Genomic DNA, 21,498 nt, shown 5'->3' on the forward strand with positions numbered 1-21,498 from the left:
AATCACTAGCTGGGATGATCTCAAAAGAATGTTTCTGGAGAAATTCTTCCCTGCCTCACGGACCACTGCAATTAGGAAGGATATATCAGGGATCAGACAACTCAGTGGAGAAACCTTGTATGAGTACTAGGAAAGATTCAAGAAATTATGTGCAAGCTGTCCTCACCACCAGATTTCAGAGCAGTTGTTGCTGCAATATTTCTATGAGGGGCTGAATAACATGGAGCGGAGTATGATAGATGCAGCAAGTGGTGGAGCACTTGGTGACATGACCCCAGCTGAAGCCAGGAACTTAATAGAAAAGATGGCCTCCAACTCTCAACAATTCAGTACCAGAAACGACAATGCAATTGTTGTTAGAGGAGTTCATGATGTGGCCACTGATACAGATAAAAAGCTGGAGAGTAAACTTGATGCCTTGGTCAGCCTGGTGACTCAACTTGCTGCGAATCAAAAGTCAGCATCTGTGGCAAGAGTTTGCGGCCTTTGCACATCAAATGATCATCATACAGATTCGTGTCCATCATTGCAGCAGTCTTCTGATGTTAATGCTCCTCAAGCCTATGCTGCAAATATCTACAATAACAGACCAATGCAGCAGCAGCAGCAACAACAAAATTGTGATTTGTCCAGCAACAGATATAATCCAGGATGGAGGAATCATCCTAATCTTAGATGGTCTTCGCAGCAGCAGCAGCAACAACCTTCACCACCATTTCAGAGTTCTGCTGGTCCAAGCAGACCTTATGTGCCTCCACCAGTTCAGCAGCAGCAACAGCAACAATATCACAGGCAGCAGAATGAAGCTCCTGCACCATCAGCTCCTCAACCTTCTACTTCCGAACCTTCATTGGAGGAGTTAGTGAGGCAGATGACAATTCAAAATATGCAATTCCAGCAAGAGACCAGAACTTCCATTCAGAGCTTGACCAATCAGATGGGACAGATGGCTACTCAACTTAATCAGGCACAGTCACAAAATTCAGATAAGTTGCCTTCACAGATTGTGCAGAATCCAAGAAATGTGAGTGCCATCACATTGAGGTCCGGGAAACAGATTGACATGCCCACTGTAGTACCTCCACCGCCATCTGCACTTGTACCAGTTCCAGTTCCAACATCTGCATCTGAGCAAAATGATCAACCAGTTGGTGTCAAAAATTTTCATGCAGGTGGACCTTCTTCCAGCACCAGTTCGGATTTGCAGCCTCCTATCCCTCTTCCATTTCCTCCTAAGGTGATTCCAAGCAAAAAAATGGAAGAGGTGGATAAGGAAATCTTGGAGACCTTCAGGAAAGTAGAGGTGAACATACCTTTGCTTGATGCCATAAAGCAAATCCCGAGATATGCAAAATTCCTCAAGGAGCTGTGCACTCATAAAAGGAAGATGAAGGGAAATGAGAGAATCAGCATGGGCAGAAATGTGTCTGCTTTGATAGGTAAATATGTTCCTCACATTCCTGAAAAATGTAAGGACCCAGGTACTTTCTGCATACCTTGTATTATTGGGAATAGCAAATTTGAAAATGCCATGCTTGATCTGGGTGCCTCTATAAATGTCATGCCTCTGTCCATTTTTAAATCTTTGTCTCTTGGTCCTATGCAACCTACGGGTGTGGTGATACAGTTGGCAAATAGAAGTGTTGCCCACCCTACAGGTTTGATTGAGGATGTTTTAGTTCGGGTTGGTGAACTGATTTTCCCTGCCGATTTTTATGTGCTTGATATGGAGGAGGGATTCTCCCATGGATCTGCCCCAATCATTTTAGGCAGACCATTTTTGAAAACAGCCCGAACTAAGATTGATGTGTATGCTAGTACATTATCCATGGAATTTGGTGATAGTATTGTCCATTTTAACATTCTTGATGCCATGAAACATCCATCTGAAAACCATTCTGTTTTTCGTGCTGAGATACTTGATGATATTGTTGATGAGTATTCTTCTAATTTTCATTCTCTACATGATAAGAAACATTGTTTTCTGTCTGATCTATATACTTCTCTTGCATGCACTGATTCTGATTCTGTTTTTGATTTTGAATCTGTTTCTGTATCAGATTTTGATTCCTGTCCCAAGAATAATTGTGATTTTGTAACTGATTGTGCATATGATGTTTTGGGTGTTGTACCTCTGGATATTATTTCTTTAGAGTCAGAATGCACTAACCATGTTTCAGGAAGTACACGTGAGTCTGACTTGCAGGTTGAGGTACATGCTGTGGAACCCTTAGTTCCTTCCACTGTTCAGCCAGCACCCATTCCAGAATTAAAGCCTCTACCAGAAAACCTCAAGTATGCCTACTTGGAGGATGATGAGAAGTTTCCAGTTATCATTTCCACCTCCCTTGATGCTGTTCAAGAGGAGAAACTGTTGCACGTTCTGAAAAAGCATAAGAAAGCCATCGGTTGGACCCTGGCGGACATCCCTGGTATCAGCCCATCCACTTTATTTACCAAATCAATTTTTTTTTTTTTTATCTCCAAAAGAGAGTCATCCTTCATGGTTCACATCCAATGAAACAAAATCAGTGAAAGCCAACTAGACAGCCACAAGTGCCACGGAAATTATATAATAACTTCAATTTCTGCTGTCTTAGCTTAAATCAAGAACTCACCTAAGTTTCTGTAGAATTGAATGGTGAGCATTTTGGTTCTGAATAGTAGCCAATCAAAAAGGAAAAAATTGCTACTGAACAACAGCTTAAAAATCAGTCTCAAAGTGGGAAGAGCCCAAGCTCACTGTACAACAGCTAAATAGATAGGTGATAGCATCAGCAACATGATCAAATTGTAGTCATAAATTGAAGCAGAAAATTTGAAAGAATGAAAAGTAAAATAATGGACCAACCTTGAGTTCAGGATCAATTGGCCAGCAACTGAGCATGCTTCATATGCATAATGCTTAATCAGATAAATGAAAATGAAAAGGACAATAGCATGATACTAAAGTGAGATGCTTCATATGCGTAATGTTTATTTTAATGGCTATGCTTTATGAGATTCTATCCTATCCACCGTGGGTTTTATATTAAATACAGGCCCTGAGTTCAAAGGAAGGAGACTCCAATAGGAATCCTGACTATCAACCAAACAGCTATGCCATTTGATTCTATAAGAACCCTCAGGAAAGTCAGACACATCAAGTGAGCAATGTGAAAACCCCTGCTCTTTCTCATTAGGTCTAAAATCCATAAATGTCTCCACAACCCTACTATTACCATGGCCCCTGTTATGCATAATTCTTCTCTTGCCTGCAACACTATCCAAGACATGGCATAACAACTTCTGGTTCAGTTCAACAATTTCATCATCTTTCCAAGCTTCATATCCACATTGCGATTGACCCATGGTTTGTCCACATGGGACATTGAAGGACGTGCTGCAACAAAGGATGCAATACAACTTAGTTGACTTAACCAAGAAGTTTGGTGGCACATTCTTCAATTGAAGACAAATATTCAATGTTAGGTGGGAGCCTTGCAAAACAGATATATCAACCCCATTTTTAATGCCCTCATTGTGGACAAAAATCTCTGACCCAAAGAATGGCCTGCAAAAATAATGCAAATAGAACATTAGCAGTTTGTTAAAGCTTATGTGTGTGTGTCTATATAAAGATATATAAAGCCCCACAGAGAATACTTTAAGTGTTTGGAAACATAAACATACACCAAATTGCCAACTTTCAATCATGGTTTGATTGAAATGAGACCTGAAATGGCCCACACTAGTTCAAGATTTACAGATATGGCTGCACAATAAAATCAGAGAGCACTAGATGCACAAAGGTGAACTATAAAAGAAAACATCTATTTAACAAACAGCAAAAGCAAACCAATTCATCTTAAAATATTAGCAAACTAATAATGATTGGAAAACCACTCCTTGAGATCCCAATACAATGTTGGCAAAGGCAAACTCATCAACTCCTATCAGCAATAGTCTATAACTATATAATTTATTCTGGCTTGAAAAGGAATAGATAGAGGGGACCTATGTCTTCTCATATGAAATAATTTATCCAAAACAATGACAATATCAAAGGAGAAAATAATTGTCCAAGCTAGCATCATTGCATTTCAAAATTTAACTTCATTAAACAATTCATACTAATACCACTGGATAATTAATATACATACCTTACTTTGAAGAAGTACTTGGGAATCCGAAAATGAATGTGCATCCATTTTATCAAAGTATTAGAAGTTATGGATAAAGCTTTCTTGGTAAACTGAGATGCAATTTTTTCATCATACAAGCAGACAGCACTAGAGACAGCATAACTACAAACATCAAGCACCTTTCTATCTCTATAACTAATGTTCCATGTTCTGTAACTAGGTTGTGGGGATAAACAGCTCCCATTCGAGCCAAAATAATTCAACAACAAAGAAATACTCGCTCTATCTCCATGATCTACGCACCAAAATAACCTCCTTAAATTTTGGATTGTCAAAGCCTGTAAATCACAAGAGATTTTGTCACCGATAAAAATTCTACGAGAATGTTGGTCTATATTGGACACTCCAAAAGCAGCAGCAAATGCTAATACTGAACAACTCAGACCATGAGCTGCTAGGACTGCAGAACTTTCACGGTCAATCCCAATGAAAGATGTTCTAAGTAGATCAAATTCTTCTGCTAGCCTGAACAATTGTAAAGAAATTTGAGTAATATCTCGACAAGACTTCAGATGTTGAAGCTTATCACTACTCTCAATCTCTACTGGATTGAAATTCTGATCTCCATTCAATGAAATATCTCTCAGAGCTTTAAGCACATCCACTAAATTTTCCAATACTCTAGCTCTTAATGATAAAAACCACCTCTGGAAACAAAATGTTTGAGAACTTGTTGCAGATGCTTCTAAAATTTTCAAGGAAGAGGAAACTGCCACATGAGACTGACTAAGTTCATCATAGTAATTACAACCATTGATATTTCCAGCAAGTCTTGCACGTTTATCATGCATGTAATCACAAGATGTTAAAGGAAATTTGATAGTCTCCATCAATTCCATTGAGGTGGTTCCCTGTTTTGGTAGACTAAGAAGCTGAAATTTTCCTTCAGAATTAGCATATTGGAATAATACTTTTAACCAGCTACAACAAGAATCAGACTTCACTTTCTTTGTTAATATCCTGAATATATTCGTAGCTAGCAGCCACTCACCTTGACATGCTGCATGTGCACCAGCCTTATAAGCAATCCAACCATTTGTTCCTGTCAAGACTTTGTCTACAAATGTGGTGCATTTAATAATACAACTAGCTGGATAGGTTTCATTATTCTCAAGTACCAAGCCATCACAAATAGGATGACTGTGCAATAGTAGACGGTACAGTGTGTATGTATAGCAATCAATTAAACTACACTGGCACACAAGTTCAGCCAAAATATTCACTTTACTCAACACGTCAGTATTGATAGCACTGGCTATATAAAGATTTTCAAGGAAGATAACTAGAAATCTATAAATTTTGTGAAGAAGTTTTAAAATAAAGGAATTTTGCTTATCATCTTTAAAATTTACAGACATAAGAGAGGGTGGTACTACATGATCAGTAGATGCAACAGTCAAAAGAGATTCAATCACAACTTTTATGCTATCAAGTCCCAAGGAACCTAAATAAGGATGTCTTTCAACAATAGTTAGAAGAATCTTTAGTAGCCCCAGGAAATCTTGACAAGTTTTTAAATCATTTTGACAACCTTCTAACAATGGCCTCACCAAAAGTTTGATATGATCTTTGATTAGGGAGATAACTCGTGATGGCAGAGAAGAAGAATAGAAAACAGCATTGTCCATATCTGCTCTGTCCTCCATCCTACAGCACAAATCTGCCAGAATACGAATGGCCAAACAGCTCTTCCTTGAAGTTGGATATTGACTTGTGTTCTCAACAACATTTAGAAGCTTAACAAATTCACGAGGTTCCATCTGAAGCATAGAAGGCGGAATAGAAACAAGGACCTACAAATCATTAAATGCATGTCAAATTAGTTCATAAATCATAACAAATAAAAATGAGTTTCATTGTGCCAAGTACTAAAGTCAAACCTTGTGTAAAACCTTTAGAGCTTTATATTGAATAACCAATGAATTTTCAGGTTCCTCTATTATGGAAAATAACCCATGGATTAGACCTGAATTATCAAGGTGCTCACACAGTCCTTTTCCAAATAAATAGTGCAAGCATCTTATCACTGTTTCTTGTACATGTGAAATTCTTTCTCTATTGAGAAATGAAAGAAGAAAGTCCACCTGAATCCAAATGTTTTAAAAAAAAATATTACACAAGGAAAGCACCATAGTAAATATTTGAATTGGAACGATCATCTGTGCATGCAAAAGCTAGTGGCATGATGCTTTATTTAATCACAAGCTTTAACTGGTTTACTAGCCCTTTTTGACATAAAAAATCTAGCAGTTAGTTTAAAAAATTTCATATTAATAGCAACTACAAAAGAATCACTTTGCCAGTTGAAGGGAAGGGATAAAATAGGACACTCAGCAAACATTCACACTAAATCTTTCAAACAGAGAAATAAAAGCTAGGATGGAGTAATAAGTGGGTCTTTTCATTCCTCCGACCCAACTAGGATGCTCAAAATCATATAATAGGGAAAAAAATGTACATACCTGATAGGAGGTAAAAGACATTAAAATGCAAGCCAGTTTTGTGAGTGAGAATAGCATAGCAACCAAAAAATCTTCATCTGAGGAATTTAGCACCAACTCATACCTGTCTGCATTAAATCAGTCATCACATTAGAAAAAAGTAAAAAAGGAAAAGTTATTGTTCCAATAACAAAACAGACCAAAGTAACAATCTTCTTTGGGTTGATTAAACTTAACAATTGTTGCAACGCTATTTTACAACACTGTTAAATTAGGAATTTGGATATTGACCCTAAGGCACAAAAAGTGGGATCCTTTTGGTGAGCGGAAAAAAGCATCAGCACAGTACAATAAGAATTAGTTCTGATTTTTATATTCATGTAAAGGTTTTAGTTTCAAACAAATAATTATTTGTCTAACCTAATTGTTCTATGGAAACAAGGAAGCAACACACAAAAATATAGTGCACTGTTCCAAAATCCACCAAGTAGTCCTAGACATAGATTAAATTGATCTAGGTAATACATTACTAAATTAGTGGAAGAGGTATCTTCTTTGCACGTTGCACCTTGATGTTAGTTTAGTGTTCATGATATATTCGACATGGTTGAGGCATAATGCTAAGAAATATTTATAATATGGAGTACAAGACAAATTCCAAAATCAGAACTCTACTTCAACCGATAAAAATGTTTCAGTTCTTTTCTACTCAATTTCTCTCTAGCCACTTCTGTTTCCACTTTGTATCTTGTTGATTACATCAAAACCCCTTGGAAAAAAAAGTCAGGAAGACAAACATACATATACATGGAAACAGAAAAAATCGTAGATATTAAAAGTAAATAGAAAAAAAAAATCATAGTTACAACATTAGCAAAGAAGCCACACTATAACACATAATTTAACAAAAAGATGATACTTATGTCAAACACAAAGTGTATTAGATGTCAAAACTCAAAAGAATGTAAAATGATCAAATACCTTATACGCTTTGTGCGCAACAGAATAAGAGGACTTGCATTTTGCCAAAACTCGAGCTGCAACCAATTTTACAGGCAAAGACACTGAAGATGAATTCATTATATTAAATAGCATCTCCACTGAAATAGATGCAAAATCATCTGGTATCTCACAAAAGCATCCAGTAGCATACAAAGATGCTTTCACCTGTAAAATCTCAAACCAATATTTCAGATGTACTGATATAAAAATTTAATCAATCAATTAAAATATACTAAAAGTGTCTTAAGAAAAGGACTGCTAAACAAGTTAGAACTCAGAAGCAAAGAAAATTAGGAGAGTGTTCCAAGGCAATCACCCTCCACAATTTAAAAAATGCAAAAGGCAAAACAATATCCAATCAGACAATCACTTCAATGTGTCAATCCACCCATGTATAGTCATGCAAATCAAATTAAGATTTCAGAGTTTCTCAGTTGCAATATAATTGCACAGGAATTTTTTTGAAACATTAGAAGAGAAGAACATGATTAGGTACTTAGGTAGAATATTGAAGTAAACATAATTTAACAAAGACATCTTAATATGAATGAAATTAGACATCCAAAACAACCTTAACACTTAGAAACTAATTTTACCTCGCAATCATGAGAAGAAACAAGGCTGGAAAATATCAAGTATCGTATCTGAGCATTGTCTTTAACAAAATCAGCCCAACAACCAAACAGAACCAAAGCAAGTGCCCTTGAATTCAAATCCCCACTATCAAAAACAGATTTCACTCTCTTCAACAACTCCAAGTGATTGGCTACTCTGGCCTCTGACAGCAACCCTTTTCTCTTCTTATCACGGTGTTTCCTTTCAGACAAGAAAACCCTAACAACTGAAAGTCTAGTCTCTATGTCACCTCCCCTAAAGGCTTCAGCAAGGCGCAAGAGAATGGTATTGGCAAATAACTTATCTTCACCTGGAACAAGTCCAAACATAGCACAGGGAGCAACGCCAGATTCAGGCTCTCTACTCCATTGCCGAAGGCGAGGCTCCATTTCCAATATGGCTTTGATAGGAACACCTAACAGGCATAAATTTCAATAACAGAGAGAACAATCAAACAAAAAATATAACTTTTATATGGCTTTGTATGGATTGATGCTATGTGGTGAAATAGAATGGTATTTTGATAGGTAATGTTGCTTTGATCACCAAAATTTCAATCAAATAAAAAGGAACATAATGTCAAAAAGAAACAAGGAAGAAAGAAGAGAATTAACTAACCAGGTTTGGTAGAACGGAGACCCATTTCGAGCTGAATGCTCCATTCCATGGCACGAGCAGCACAGGTTGGTTCCATGGTAGATTCTCTTCTCACTGCTTCAATCCAAGCGTGGTACGAATTGCAGTTTGCAACGAAGAGCTGCTATGTCCGCAATGTTACGGCTTCGTCTGCAATGCGACAAAGCATGTTGAAAAAAAAAAAAAAAAAAAAAAAAAAGAGAATAAGAAGAAAACTTTTACAGATGAGAACGTGGTTTTGGGTAAATTGTGTGGGGAAAAGGGAATGAAATGTGGGATTAAGGGGGAGAGGAGAGTGGAGAGTGAATGAGTGAGATAGGCACAAGCCAGGTAAGTTTCAGCAATTTTAATAGAGGGAAAGAAAGATTATTTTGCCGAGGGATTTTTTGAAAATTAAATTATTAAATTTATAAAGGGATGATAATTTGATAAAGGAGAAAATAAATATTAAGCGAGGATTTTTTTTTATTTGACAGAAGAAGTGAGGAATTATAATTTTATAGGAAATAATTATTAATATTTTAGAAGAAAATTGGTAAATTAAAGATAGGATAACTAATTGTGTTAATCTCTCGAAACAACTTATTCTAAACTCATGTAACAAATTATTTTTATGTTTTCTTATTTTTTAAATTTATTTACATTCTTGCACCTTTATTTTATAACAATTTTTTCTTTGTTGAAGAGGTTGTTTGAGATTTTTTTTATCATTTTATCTAATTTAGTTTTTATTTATCATAATTCTTTATAAATTAAATTTTAATAATTTTAAAATAAAATATCAATAAATAAATAATCTTGTTATGATATAAATTAATTATCATTATTTTAAATACAATTTTTTATTTAAAATATCTATTCATATAAATTTTAAATCTAATTTATATATTTAAACATAGTATTTATTTGTATATATAATTTATTATAAATTTAAATTATATATAATAAATATTTAACTTGTGCATTGTACAAATTAAAATACTAAGTTTAGAAACGAATAGAAATATATACAATTTTATAAATATAAAATATAAGGTATATCATTAATTATAGTTTTTTTTTTTTTTTACTTTTAAACTTTAGTAAACAAAGAGAGAAAATTTGGGCAACAACGCTAGATTAAACAAAAAAAAAATAACTTGTATTCCTCACTAAATTTCTCAAATTTTGAGTTCAACAATGTGTTTGGCTATAATCGTTGAAACCAAATGTAAACACTATTAAGTGATTTTCAAAGGTTTTTCAATGATTAAGAACATGAAAATTATTTCGAACCAGAGAATGTCTAAAGTTTGTCAAGGTGTTCAACTAAAGTCAGAAAATTCAAAAGTGTGAACTAAACTTATTCATTCTAGATTAGGGATTTTATACTTGATTACTTATTAGTGAGATCTTGCCCAATAAAGATAAAATTTTATTGTAAATACAAATCTCAATTGGATTTATTTAGATATCCTTTGGTAGTTGAGTTACTCAATATATTGGAGGTATATTTAGTGAGGTGATCAACCACCACATATCAGTTTAATGTTCAAGGTACTCAACCATAACCTCTTGGCCTACCCTTCTCAACAAGCCCATCTCGAATTATATCTAAAATGATATACTTGTCCACCAGTCCCAAGTGTATAAAAGGAAGGAGCTTGATGAAATTGTCATATATCTCTTCCAAAATCACTATTAGTATGTTAATGTTTGAGTCAGTTATTCATCAAGGGTATTTGGCCAAAATCTCTCAACCCACCTCTCTCAACATGTCCATCTTAGATTATATTTAGGATGGTACACTTGTTCACTAGTCGCAAGCCTATAAGACAAAGGGATTTGATGAAATTGTCATATATCCCTTCCTAAAAACATCATAAGTATGTCAATGCTCGGGTCGGTTATTCACCAAAGATACTCGACCAAAAATTTAGTCAAGCCATTTTGGCAAGCTTATCTCAGATAATATCCTAAATGATACAAAAAAAAGGGCGAGTCCAGATTTTAGAACAACCCAAATATAGTAATAATAATTTGAGTATTGCTTTGTTTGGATAGGAAAGAAATATGAAAAGTAAAAAAAATTGAATAAAAAAAAGTAGAAGAAAAGAAAAAATAAGTAAAATATATATAGGATTTTAGAATGTTTGAGTTGTAAGAAGTTGAAAGACGTGAAAGGGAAATAAAAGATAAACTTATAAAAATGTATATTTTTGAGTAAGTCTTACAATTTTTCTAAAGATCTTACAAAATCTTGAAGAGATCTTATTAACATGATCCCATTATCACTTTTCTTTCTCTCACTCCTCTCTTTTTCACAATTAAAAATTATATTTTCAATTACCTTTCTCTCTCTTATGCTTCTCCTTTCTCAAGATGTATCTAGAGAAACTATGGGTAAAGATTCAAATAAGTGGTAACGACTTGTGTCCTTTAACCAAAACACTTAAGATTTGCTTAAGATTTAAATCCTGACCTTAAATATAGAATATACTATATTAAGAAGGGAATATTCATTATATTTTATTGAATCTGATTTTGATATACTCTACATTGCTTTTGTGTTGGTTACTCCATCCCTTTCTTTATAATTTTTTTTCACAATATATACTCATCAAGAAGAGTAACTATAACTTTATATTTATGTCATAAACGCCTTTGTTCAATAGTTTTAGAGTGTCATTTACTTGTTATCATCTTTGGTTATAAAAAAAATAAATAATTTAGAATAATTATAAGAATAAAATTAAAAAAATGAATACACCAAAATCATCATGTGTTTGTTACTCTATCCCTTTCTTTATAACTTTTTTTCACAATATATACTCATCAAGAAGAGTAACTATAACTTTATATTTATGTCATAAACGTCTTTGCTCAATAGTTTTAGAGTGTCATTTACTAGTTATCATCTTTGGTTATAAAAAAAATTAAATAATTTAGAATAATTATAAGAATAAAATTAAAAAAATGAATACACCAAAATCATCATATATCTTTTATTTATATATATATAGAGAGAGAATAGTATAGACGTACGATGATTTTTATTTTTTTTATATTTTTATAAACGGGTATACAATGATTTGCTAATGTATAGTTTTCTTCTTCTTGTATTTAGATGGAATATAACGGTAAGTTATAACTACAATTTTTAAAAAATATAATTATGGTGTAGTTTGTTAGCATATTTTAATCGAAGAAACAAGTAACTGAAAAGTGGCCAAGTAGCTGAAATAGCTAAAAATAAAGAATAACAGTAATTAAATAATAAATTTAAAATCATGTATTAATTTTAATTCTTATATATTTATTTTTAAGTTCTTTCTAATTTATTACAATTTTATTTATTTGAATTAAAATATATTTAAGACTCATATATGTTTTTAATCTCTAAAATATACAAATTTTAAAATAATTTATTATTTATTTTAAAATTTTTCATCTTTCTAAAATTTGAAATTAAAATTTTAATCTCTACTATTATGTGATACTTTTTAATTAACTATATGTTTATTAAAAAGTCAATCGATCATCTTTACATGTACTTATATCTATCTATGGTACTTCAACATTATTATGGTGTATATAGTTTATACAAGGTGTAGCTTTATATAGAAGTTTAGGATAAGACGTCATATTTCGAAAATTTTTTATCTTATGACTAATGATTTAGATATATTTTTAAAAATTTCATCAATTAAGGAATGTCCGGAAATTACATTAATCCTTAATTAATAATTTTAAAAAATGAGTTTATGGAATCGTCAACATTAAAAAAAGAAAAATTTTAAAAGTCCAATAATGACCTTAATAACTAGAATTGGATTTGAGATTGGTTAATAATTGGTTAATAAGTTAAATATTTAATCACCTTTATTAATAATTATTTACATGTTAAAAATTTGAATCACGCAACTGATCCTAAAATGTCTAAAATGTCTAGACGATTGCTTTTATTATAATAAATACTTAAAAAATAAGAAAATAGAAAGAGAGAAATGTTAACTGAAATACCTCTTGTTCGAGCTTTATTAGATCTTCAAATCTTCAAATATGGAGACTTTGTCTTTTGAGGACTCAACATATCACTATATTTCTCACAAAATTTCAAGAAATACATGAAGAGAGAGAAATAAAATTTTCGAGCCTTAGCTAAATTTTTTTGGCCTCATGAGTCCGCTATTTATAAACATCAGAAGTGTCTAGAACGGCCCGTTCCGGACTCAGAACGGCCCGTTCCGGACTCAGAACGGCCCGTTCTGGAACAGTACCTTAAGAGTAAAATTTGAATCTAGAACGGCACGTTCTGGAATCAGAACGACCCGTTCTGATTTCAAAACGGCCCGTTCTGGATTTAAATTTAACTCATGGAACACTATGTTGGAACGCCCGTTCTCAAATAGGATGTTAAGGCCTTTTTAGCATATTGGAACGGCCGTTCCACATTGAGAACAACCCGTTCCAGTTTCGGAACGGGCCGTTCCCAAACCGGAACGGCCCGTTCTGGACTACTAAATTAGTCTTTCCTCAAATTTTGTGTGTTTGGATGGGAAATTTAAATGGAATAAGTCATTTATTTGAAGAATTTCAAAATTTTTAAGGTGAAACATCTTGTTTGGACGATAAATTTATAAGGAATTCGAAACTAAAGCATTTGTGAAATTTTTTAAAATAGTAAAATTTTAAATTTTCCTAAAAGAGTAAGAATTTGAAATTTCTCATATTTTTTTTATTTATTTCACTTATATATTTTATCTTATCTCTTATGTCTTCATGTTTTTAATTATTTAATATTCAAAAATATTTTTAAAATTATTAAATATTATCTAATATTCATTTTTAAAATATTAAATATTTTAAAATTAGATCATATTTATTTTTATAAAATTTAATTTAAAAATTTTAACATAAAATATATTTTTAAAATTAATTTTATCATGGTGGAATCAAATTATCATATCCAACCTAATAATTTAAAATTTGATAAATTTGAATTAACTTTTTTAAATAAAATATTTTAAGAATAATAGAAATTGAAATCAAAGTAATTCAAATACTAAGAATTTAAAATTTTTTAAATTTGTAAAGTTCCTCATCTAACACACCATAAGCCTTCTAGTGTCATGTTATGTTGTTTTCGTGCTTGGGAGTTCCTTTGATAATAAAAGTTCATTTCTTTGTTTATATGCCTCGGACAAAATTAGGTGAATGCAAGCCTACCTATATATAGTTAATTAGGTAGTTAACCTAACTCTAACTGATTATATTACAACAGACTGCAAAAGAGTATTAGAAAATCGTAGAAAAATTAGTTAACTGAAGTACAGAGCTGTGAGCTAGGTATAATAGCAACAATGTTAAAGTGATCTATCGATTCTATAATAAATCACTGTAATTAATAACTCCAGGCATATTCACTGATCCAATTATCAAGTCCATTCATGCATGGCTCCCTAATTAGGCACCATACAAAGACCGCATTCATTTTTATTCAAAATATAATACACCACATTTGTTTTAGAGCAATTTCAACGAATATATATATATATATATATATATATATATATATATATATATATATTGATTTATGTCTTAAACTTTAAATTTATCCATTAAATTATATATATAAATAGATAAATAAACTTCTTTGTAACTGGGATCTTCCAATTTTAGGTGGATTTTTACCAAGCCACTACAAGAGACTCACGTGAATCCTTATGAAAGAGGAGGAAGCTACTATGGTCAAAGCAACCTTCAAGAGCATTAGCCGGACATCAAGATCAGGAAGTGTTGGAATAAAGAATAAAGCTGTTGCTGCAACTTTAAATCCTGCTGGGTCAACAAAAGTTGAATTAAGTGGAGAGTTTCCAAAGAAATCAGTCATACATTGTCATTAGGTTATGGAACCAAAATCTCTTGAGCAAGATGGTGTTGTTTCTACAAAGTTTGACCCTTCTTGCAAAGAAGATGTGTCCATAATTGGTTAATCTTTAGATCTAGTTGTTGGTATAAGTGGGAATGAAGGACAGAAAGTTGTTGAAAAAAAATGTGGGGGCAGTTATGGTCTCTTCCTCTGTTTGCTCAGAGGACCCAAATCAAAATTTGGATACGTGGGACTATGGGTTTGGCGACTTGCATCTGTACAGATAAGACGGGAATATTGATCACTAACCATATGGTGGTTGATCTTTCTGATGAGCAGGCAAGGAATGTCTTTCCTTTTGAAGTTCTGGGAACTCTTTGTTTAGCTATCAAAGATGTAATGAAACCCAGGGTGAAACCAGGATCCCTGAAAATAGCTAAACTCTGGCAGCCATTGTGGGAATCAATTAGAATGAAAGTACTTGAGCTTAAGCATGATGTGCACTTTTCACAACGATCAAACTTAAGCAACATCTCATTCATGGAAAAATGCAGGCTTAAGGTTAAAAAGGATGAAGAGTGAGAAGAAAACCAATATGTATTAAAAGCCAAAAGCTGACATTATGGCTTAACGTGAGTAGTTCTTGTCATCAGTTTCTTTAATTGAGGCTTCAGGCTTCTGATCCTAAGAAGATAATTTGTAAGAAATGGCACCAACTAATAAGATGATTTGAAGTTCAGTATTTTTAGAGAAAAGCTTACACTTAAAAGCGAAGGAATTTGCCAAGTGTTGGGAACATCGTAAAGAGTACTATGTTTTGTGCCTGGAAACATGTAGCTTCAGTAGAGAAAAATCTTGCAAAGTAGAGACACATTTAAAGTCTCACACCAGAATTAGGCAAAATTTGAAGAGTTTTGCATTCTTATCCAGTAAGTACATGAAAATTGACTGCTAGAACCTTAAAAAGTTTACAGTTAAGATTTTGTTTTAACATAATCATACTTATCTTTAAAAGAATTGTTTATCTGAATGTGACAGTTGCAAAGGCTTCCAACTTAGTTATTGCGTTTGAGGAAAAACTTGGTTAATAGAAAGTGTTAAGATGCAATCAATTAAACAAGAAAAAGGCTTCTAAATGAATATGTTAGGCAAAATGACTACCAGTAGAGTATCTGGGTGCAATATTTTCCCTGTATAGTAAAAAAGGTTGCGGAATAAGACAAAGAACACTGATTAAAAATTGATTACTTGTACACAAGATCTTTCAAAGACGTATATAACAGTGAAACTATGAAATTCAAGTCTCCAAAGTAATCTTGCCAAGCCACCTGATACAAAACTAGGGAAAATTAAGAACCAAATTTATTAAAGATATAGCTGTCACCAAATAAAAAATAAAATGTGCCAAAACCAATCAATATGGAGTTCAATTAATTAAGGTAATGAACAAAAATAATCTTAGCAATGTATTATAATATATCCCTTAAAAGAAGAAAATAAATATATATTACAAAAGAATAGGAAGTTTTTGTAAAAACAAGTTGTGGGACATTTGCATTGCATCCTATATCAATGTATCATAATTGTTGGAGTCAGTTTTATTTTGTTATATTTTCCTTTTAATGGATGGGAAGCAAAGCAATGTGCATGCAAATTAATTACAGTAAACGCAAACGAGATAAATATCAATATTAAAGTGGCTATTAAACCAAAAACAAAAAGGAGGAAGAATATAATAATGATTGCAGATTAAATCTTACCTGAATTATATTTACAATTAGGCCTGAAAGGATGAAAATAATGTCTACAGGAAGAATAACAATAGTAGCTGGGAACACAATGATTTCTCTCTTCTGCTTTGCCTCATACAGAAATTAAGATGAGGGGAGAATAATAATAAATGTGTGCGAGAGTTTCCAGATTCTAAATTGAACTGGAATCCTACCTGGCACTACTTTTCTCTCTAGAATTCCATTTTTTAAATAATTCAAGTACGGCATGGAGTATCCACTTCTGCTTCTCAAACAATTCAGCACTGTAAACTCAATACTAATAACTAAAAAGCTATGAAAATGTTGAACAGAGAACAAGCTGCACTGCATCATGATAATGCAAAAGACTGAATGAAAGTAGCTAATCAGCAAAGAGTGTCACTAACCAAGAAACCTCGAAATACTGCCTGGATTTCAATGGCAGCCCATTCCTATTTGATCACCACGAAGGCTTTGAGTGGAATTCTCACCACAGCAGCTAAAGCAACAGTAAATGCTCCTAATTAAGAATCTTACTTGGGTTGAAGCAGATTAGGAACTGAGTAACTGGTACACCTAATTGAAGTGAATTATTGTCTCTAACTTCTCTACTTAATAATTAATATGAACTTTGTTTGTTTTTTATCAGAACCTTCAAAAGATCACCAAGCTCCTTACTGAATTTAAGTGTATTATCAGCTAGCCGATTTTCAACAAGACTAGTAAAAAGTAAACATAGTAATAAAAAAAGACAACTTTAGTTTGAGACAGAGCTAGTTAAGAAACATCCATTCAAATAGAGTAATATACATGCATCCTTGATAGCACAATGTTGAGTTAAAAATGATAACTATAACTTGTCTTTATCCGGTTCATGAACACTGTTTAGTAACTCTGCTGACAACATTTTACTATTTTATTTAACTGTTAGAATTAGAAACTGTCACAATTACGACCAAACATATAGATCTTCTACAGAGTAAAAGTTATTCATCATTCCACTTGACTATCACGAATTTCAGATGGTGCACTTTGGTCTACAACTGACCATATAAGAATATAAGCTTAAAAGTTTATGCTGCTCTATTGGTTAAAAATAACTTGTAATGTATGTGCAACGGCCAAATTCACCTATTAGTTGCCTTTTCACTATCAGATTACAATAATTTAGTAATGTTTATTGCTTGCTTCTTTGACATGCTTGCCGAGTTTGGAAGCATTCACAGTGCTGCTGGACTCGCAATTTTAAAAAACTATTAGTTTACATATCTTGTTGAGGTGATATTATGAAAAAATGGATTCGTTTGAACACGCTGAAGAATAGTAAGTTAGTAAAGTCCATATTTCAATAGAATATTCAATCATTGTCATTTTTATGAAACAAACGAGTGCCACTAACGCTAGAGTACAAGACCGTGGAAAAGATAAGCACCCTGCACCCCTCATGAAAAGATAAGTATTACATGTACAATACCAAAAGATGATGTTACCACACACCATTGTTTATTTACAATATCATTTTTAATTTTCAATTTCTTAAGGTAAATGTTAATGCAATAAATCGATAATAATTTAAAATTAATCAACCAAGAACGTAAAGAAAAATATTCTACAAATTCTAGAAGGGAGAAGCAGATTATTCTCTGAGCATGCCACACAACAATTTACTAATTCTGCAGACAAGACAAAACTCAATTTTTCATGGTCTAAACTGTTTTATTTTCCCCCATTTTTTTTTTATACAAAATAATAGCATTTTTGTGTAGGCAAACCATTGACCGTTGTGTATCGTGTCTCATTTCTATACCATGGTCCTTCTTTCAAAGTTGAATAGGTCAAAAAGCAGAAGATAACAACGAAGTCCCTGTTTTCGCCACTTGAGTCGTCGCAATCGTCTTCCACTAATATCAACATATAACACTTCGAACTTTCCTCTCTCCCGTGCTTCCTAGCAACTACTCCGAACCACCATTGACCATAATTGCTATTAAGTCTTAACAACATCACTGACTTGTAGAGTTATTGTAGTTTCTCACGCAAACTATGAGGTTCAAGAGTGTCACAACCTCCGTAACAGTCTTCCTCCTTCTCCACCTCTCCACACACCTCCAAGCGTACACCCCAGATGAAGTTTTCACCCTCAGTTGCGGCACCACCGGAAAATCCTTCGACGGAGAAAGGACATGGACGGGGGACTCAGATACAAAGTACTTATCTAGTCAAGACGCCACCGTTTCAGCTAGCCAACAACACAATCTTCTACAAATGAAGTCCCCTTCACCACAGCACGCTTGTCCCGTTCCAAATTCAATTATTCCTTCCCTGTCTCGGCAGGTCCTAAATTCGTTCGCCTCTTCTTTTACCCAGCTTCTTATCCTTCCTTTGCCCGCTCCGACGCCTCCTTCACTGTTGAATCAAACCAATTCACCCTCCTCAACGCTTTCAATGCCTCTCTAAACGCAGACGCAGAAAGCACCGACACCATATTCAAAGAATATGTGGTCAACGTGGACACGGGTGATAGGCTCAACCTCAGCTTCACTCCGTCGCATCCAAACTCCTACGCTTTCATAAATGGAATCGAGGTATTGTCCATGCCAACCGATCTCTATTACACGTCACAAAATGACCTAGGATTCAAGCTGGTGGGAAGTAAAACGTTGTACAGGGTGGTAACCAGCTCTGCGCTGGAGACAGAGTATAGAATCAAAGTTGGAGGGCAAGCAATCTCGCCACGAAATGACAGCGGTTTGTTAAGGAATTGGGCTGGGCACGATCAAGATTATTTAATGACACAAAATTTACAGAATAATGATCTACCAGCTAACACGGATGGTAAGATGAACATAACCGTGAATCCTGATTACGTGGCACCCAAGGAGCTGTACAGAACAGCGCGTAACATGGGCTCAAACGCCACTCTCAACAAAATCAGCAACCTCACTTGGGAGTTTCCCGTTGATTCTGGCTTCACTTACATGCTCAGACTCCACTTTTGCGAACTTGACCCCCATATTACTAACATCGGTGACAGGGTGTTATTTATTTACATAGCCACCAAGTTGGCCGAGGACCACGCTGATGTTATGAAATGGAGCCAGAATCAGAAAGGTCTCGCTGTGAACAGAAACTACGCCGTTTTAATTCCCAAAAATGATACTCAGAAAAAAGGTTAATCTCTCCCTCCAAATGCACTCTTATAATGATAGTAGGGATTCAATATATGACGACGCGTTCTTGAACGGTGCGGAGATATTCAAAATCAGCGAGGCCGGGTCTAACAACCTGGCCGGACCTAACCCGGACCCATTTCAGACTCCACAGAGCAACATACCGGGCCAAAAGGGAAACAGCAGCAGCGTAAGCGGAACGACGATAATTGGCATCGTGGCGGGGGTGGTATCCGGCGTCGTTTTGATCTCCTTTGTGGTTTTCCTCGTAGTGTTTTTACGACGCAAGAGAGCCACTACAAGCAAGCCCAGTGATTACCACAAGTCAAAGTCGTCAGGGACATCCAAGTGGGGTCCACTTTCGTTCGCAACCAAGTCAACCGCCACACAAAATTCTTCCCTACCGTCCGATCTCTGCCGCCACTTCTCCCTCGCCGAGATCAAATCCGCCACCAACAACTTCGACGACGTCTTCATCGTCGGCGTCGGGGGATTCGGCCACGTCTACAAGGGCTACATCGACGGCGGTTCCACCCCGGTCGCTATCAAGCGCCTCAAACCGGGTTCACAGCAAGGGGCGAACGAGTTCATGAACGAGATCGAGATGCTCTCGCAGCTCCGCCACCAGCATCTCGTGTCCCTCATCGGATTCTGCAACGAGAGCAACGAGATGATCCTCATCTACGACTTCATGGCGCGTGGCACCCTCCGCGAGCATCTCTACAACACCGATAACCCCCCTCTCGCGTGGAAGCAGCGCTTGAAGATTTGCATAGGCGCCGCGCGTGGACTGCAGTATCTCCACACAGGCGCGAAGCACACGATCATCCACCGCGACGTGAAAACCACCAACATCTTGTTGGATGACAAGTGGGTGGCCAAGGTTTCCGACTTCGGGCTTTCCAGAATTGGGCCCACGGGCATATCCAAGGCCCATGTCAGCACCGTTGTGAAGGGCAGCATTGGGTATTTAGACCCTGAGTATTATAAACGGCAGCGTTTGACTGAGAAGTCTGACGTGTACTCCTTTGGAGTGGTGTTGTTTGAGCTACTCTGCCCTCGTCCGCCTCTGATCCGCACTGCGAAGAAGAAACAGGTGTCACTCGCTGATTGGGCCAGGTACTGTTACCAAAATGGGACGGTGGGCCAGATTGTGGACCCCACGCTGAAAGGGAGGATGGGTGCCTGAGGAAATTTTGCGAGATTGGGGTGAGTTGTTTGTTAGACGATGGGACGCAGAGGCCGTCGATGAACGACGTCATTTGGATGCTGGAGTTTGCGTTACAGCTGCAAGAGAGCGCGGAGCTGCGCGAAAATGCTTATGTCGTTACTGATGAAGTTAACGAAAGAAGAGAGGAAAGTGATGATATGTTTAGTAGTGGGACCAGCGTGGGCCAGGTTTCGGATTTTAACAAGAGTAGTAGTGTGGTGAGTGTGATTACGAGCAGCGAAGATCATAGCTATGATCCCAAAGATAGTCAAAAGTTGCTGTCTGGGACCGCTTTCTCCGAAATTATGGACCCAAAGCCGCGTTGAGGTAATCCAACTGACCCGACGCTCTGGAAATGTGGACAATGAAATGAAATTGGATGTGAACACTTGCTAGAGGCACAAAATTTGTTGTATAGTTTCATAATTGTAATATTAGTGTGTACCGGAATCAAGTTGCTTCTGTGTCCTCCTAATGAAGACAAATGCAAGGACACTTGGTAAGTCATACATTTAAACATTTTTGTAATTTCGTTATGTATAGTTTACGCGTTACGTATTCACTCGTTGTAACATTTTTCCATCTAGTGACTTAATCATATATTTCTTGCAGAACACGACCTAATAATTTATTCTCTT

The 21,498-nt window shown here is 35.1% G+C and overlaps 2 protein-coding genes and 1 pseudogene across 2 annotated transcripts; 2 read left to right on the plus strand and 1 right to left on the minus strand.

The window, feature by feature from the left end:
• Positions 1 to 871: 871 nt before the first annotated feature.
• On the plus strand, positions 872 to 2,921 carry LOC145954691 (uncharacterized). Its single transcript, XM_083069374.1, has 2 exons — positions 872 to 2,432; positions 2,914 to 2,921. Exons 1-2 carry the CDS (start codon positions 872 to 874, stop codon positions 2,919 to 2,921), a joined length of 1,569 nt encoding a protein of 522 aa, XP_082925500.1.
• A 45-nt stretch (positions 2,922 to 2,966) lies between these two features.
• Positions 2,967 to 9,067, minus strand: LOC109815432 (uncharacterized). Its single transcript, XM_083069375.1, has 7 exons — positions 8,861 to 9,067; positions 8,224 to 8,657; positions 7,594 to 7,792; positions 6,647 to 6,753; positions 6,065 to 6,268; positions 4,143 to 5,977; positions 2,967 to 3,553 (listed from the first exon to the last, which is right to left on the minus strand). The coding sequence occupies exons 1-7, from the start codon at positions 8,934 to 8,936 to the stop codon at positions 2,989 to 2,991; spliced, it is 3,420 nt and encodes a 1,139-aa protein (XP_082925501.1). The 5' UTR covers positions 8,937 to 9,067; the 3' UTR covers positions 2,967 to 2,988.
• Positions 9,068 to 18,259: 9,192 nt separating this feature from the next.
• On the plus strand, positions 18,260 to 21,474 carry LOC145954141 (receptor-like protein kinase FERONIA pseudogene; annotated as a pseudogene).
• Positions 21,475 to 21,498: the final 24 nt, after the last annotated feature.

This window comes from Cajanus cajan, chromosome 2 (assembly GCF_000230855.2).
Source record: "Cajanus cajan strain Asha chromosome 2, NIPB_CcT2T_4, whole genome shotgun sequence".
Classification (NCBI taxonomy): domain Eukaryota; kingdom Viridiplantae; phylum Streptophyta; class Magnoliopsida; order Fabales; family Fabaceae; genus Cajanus; species Cajanus cajan.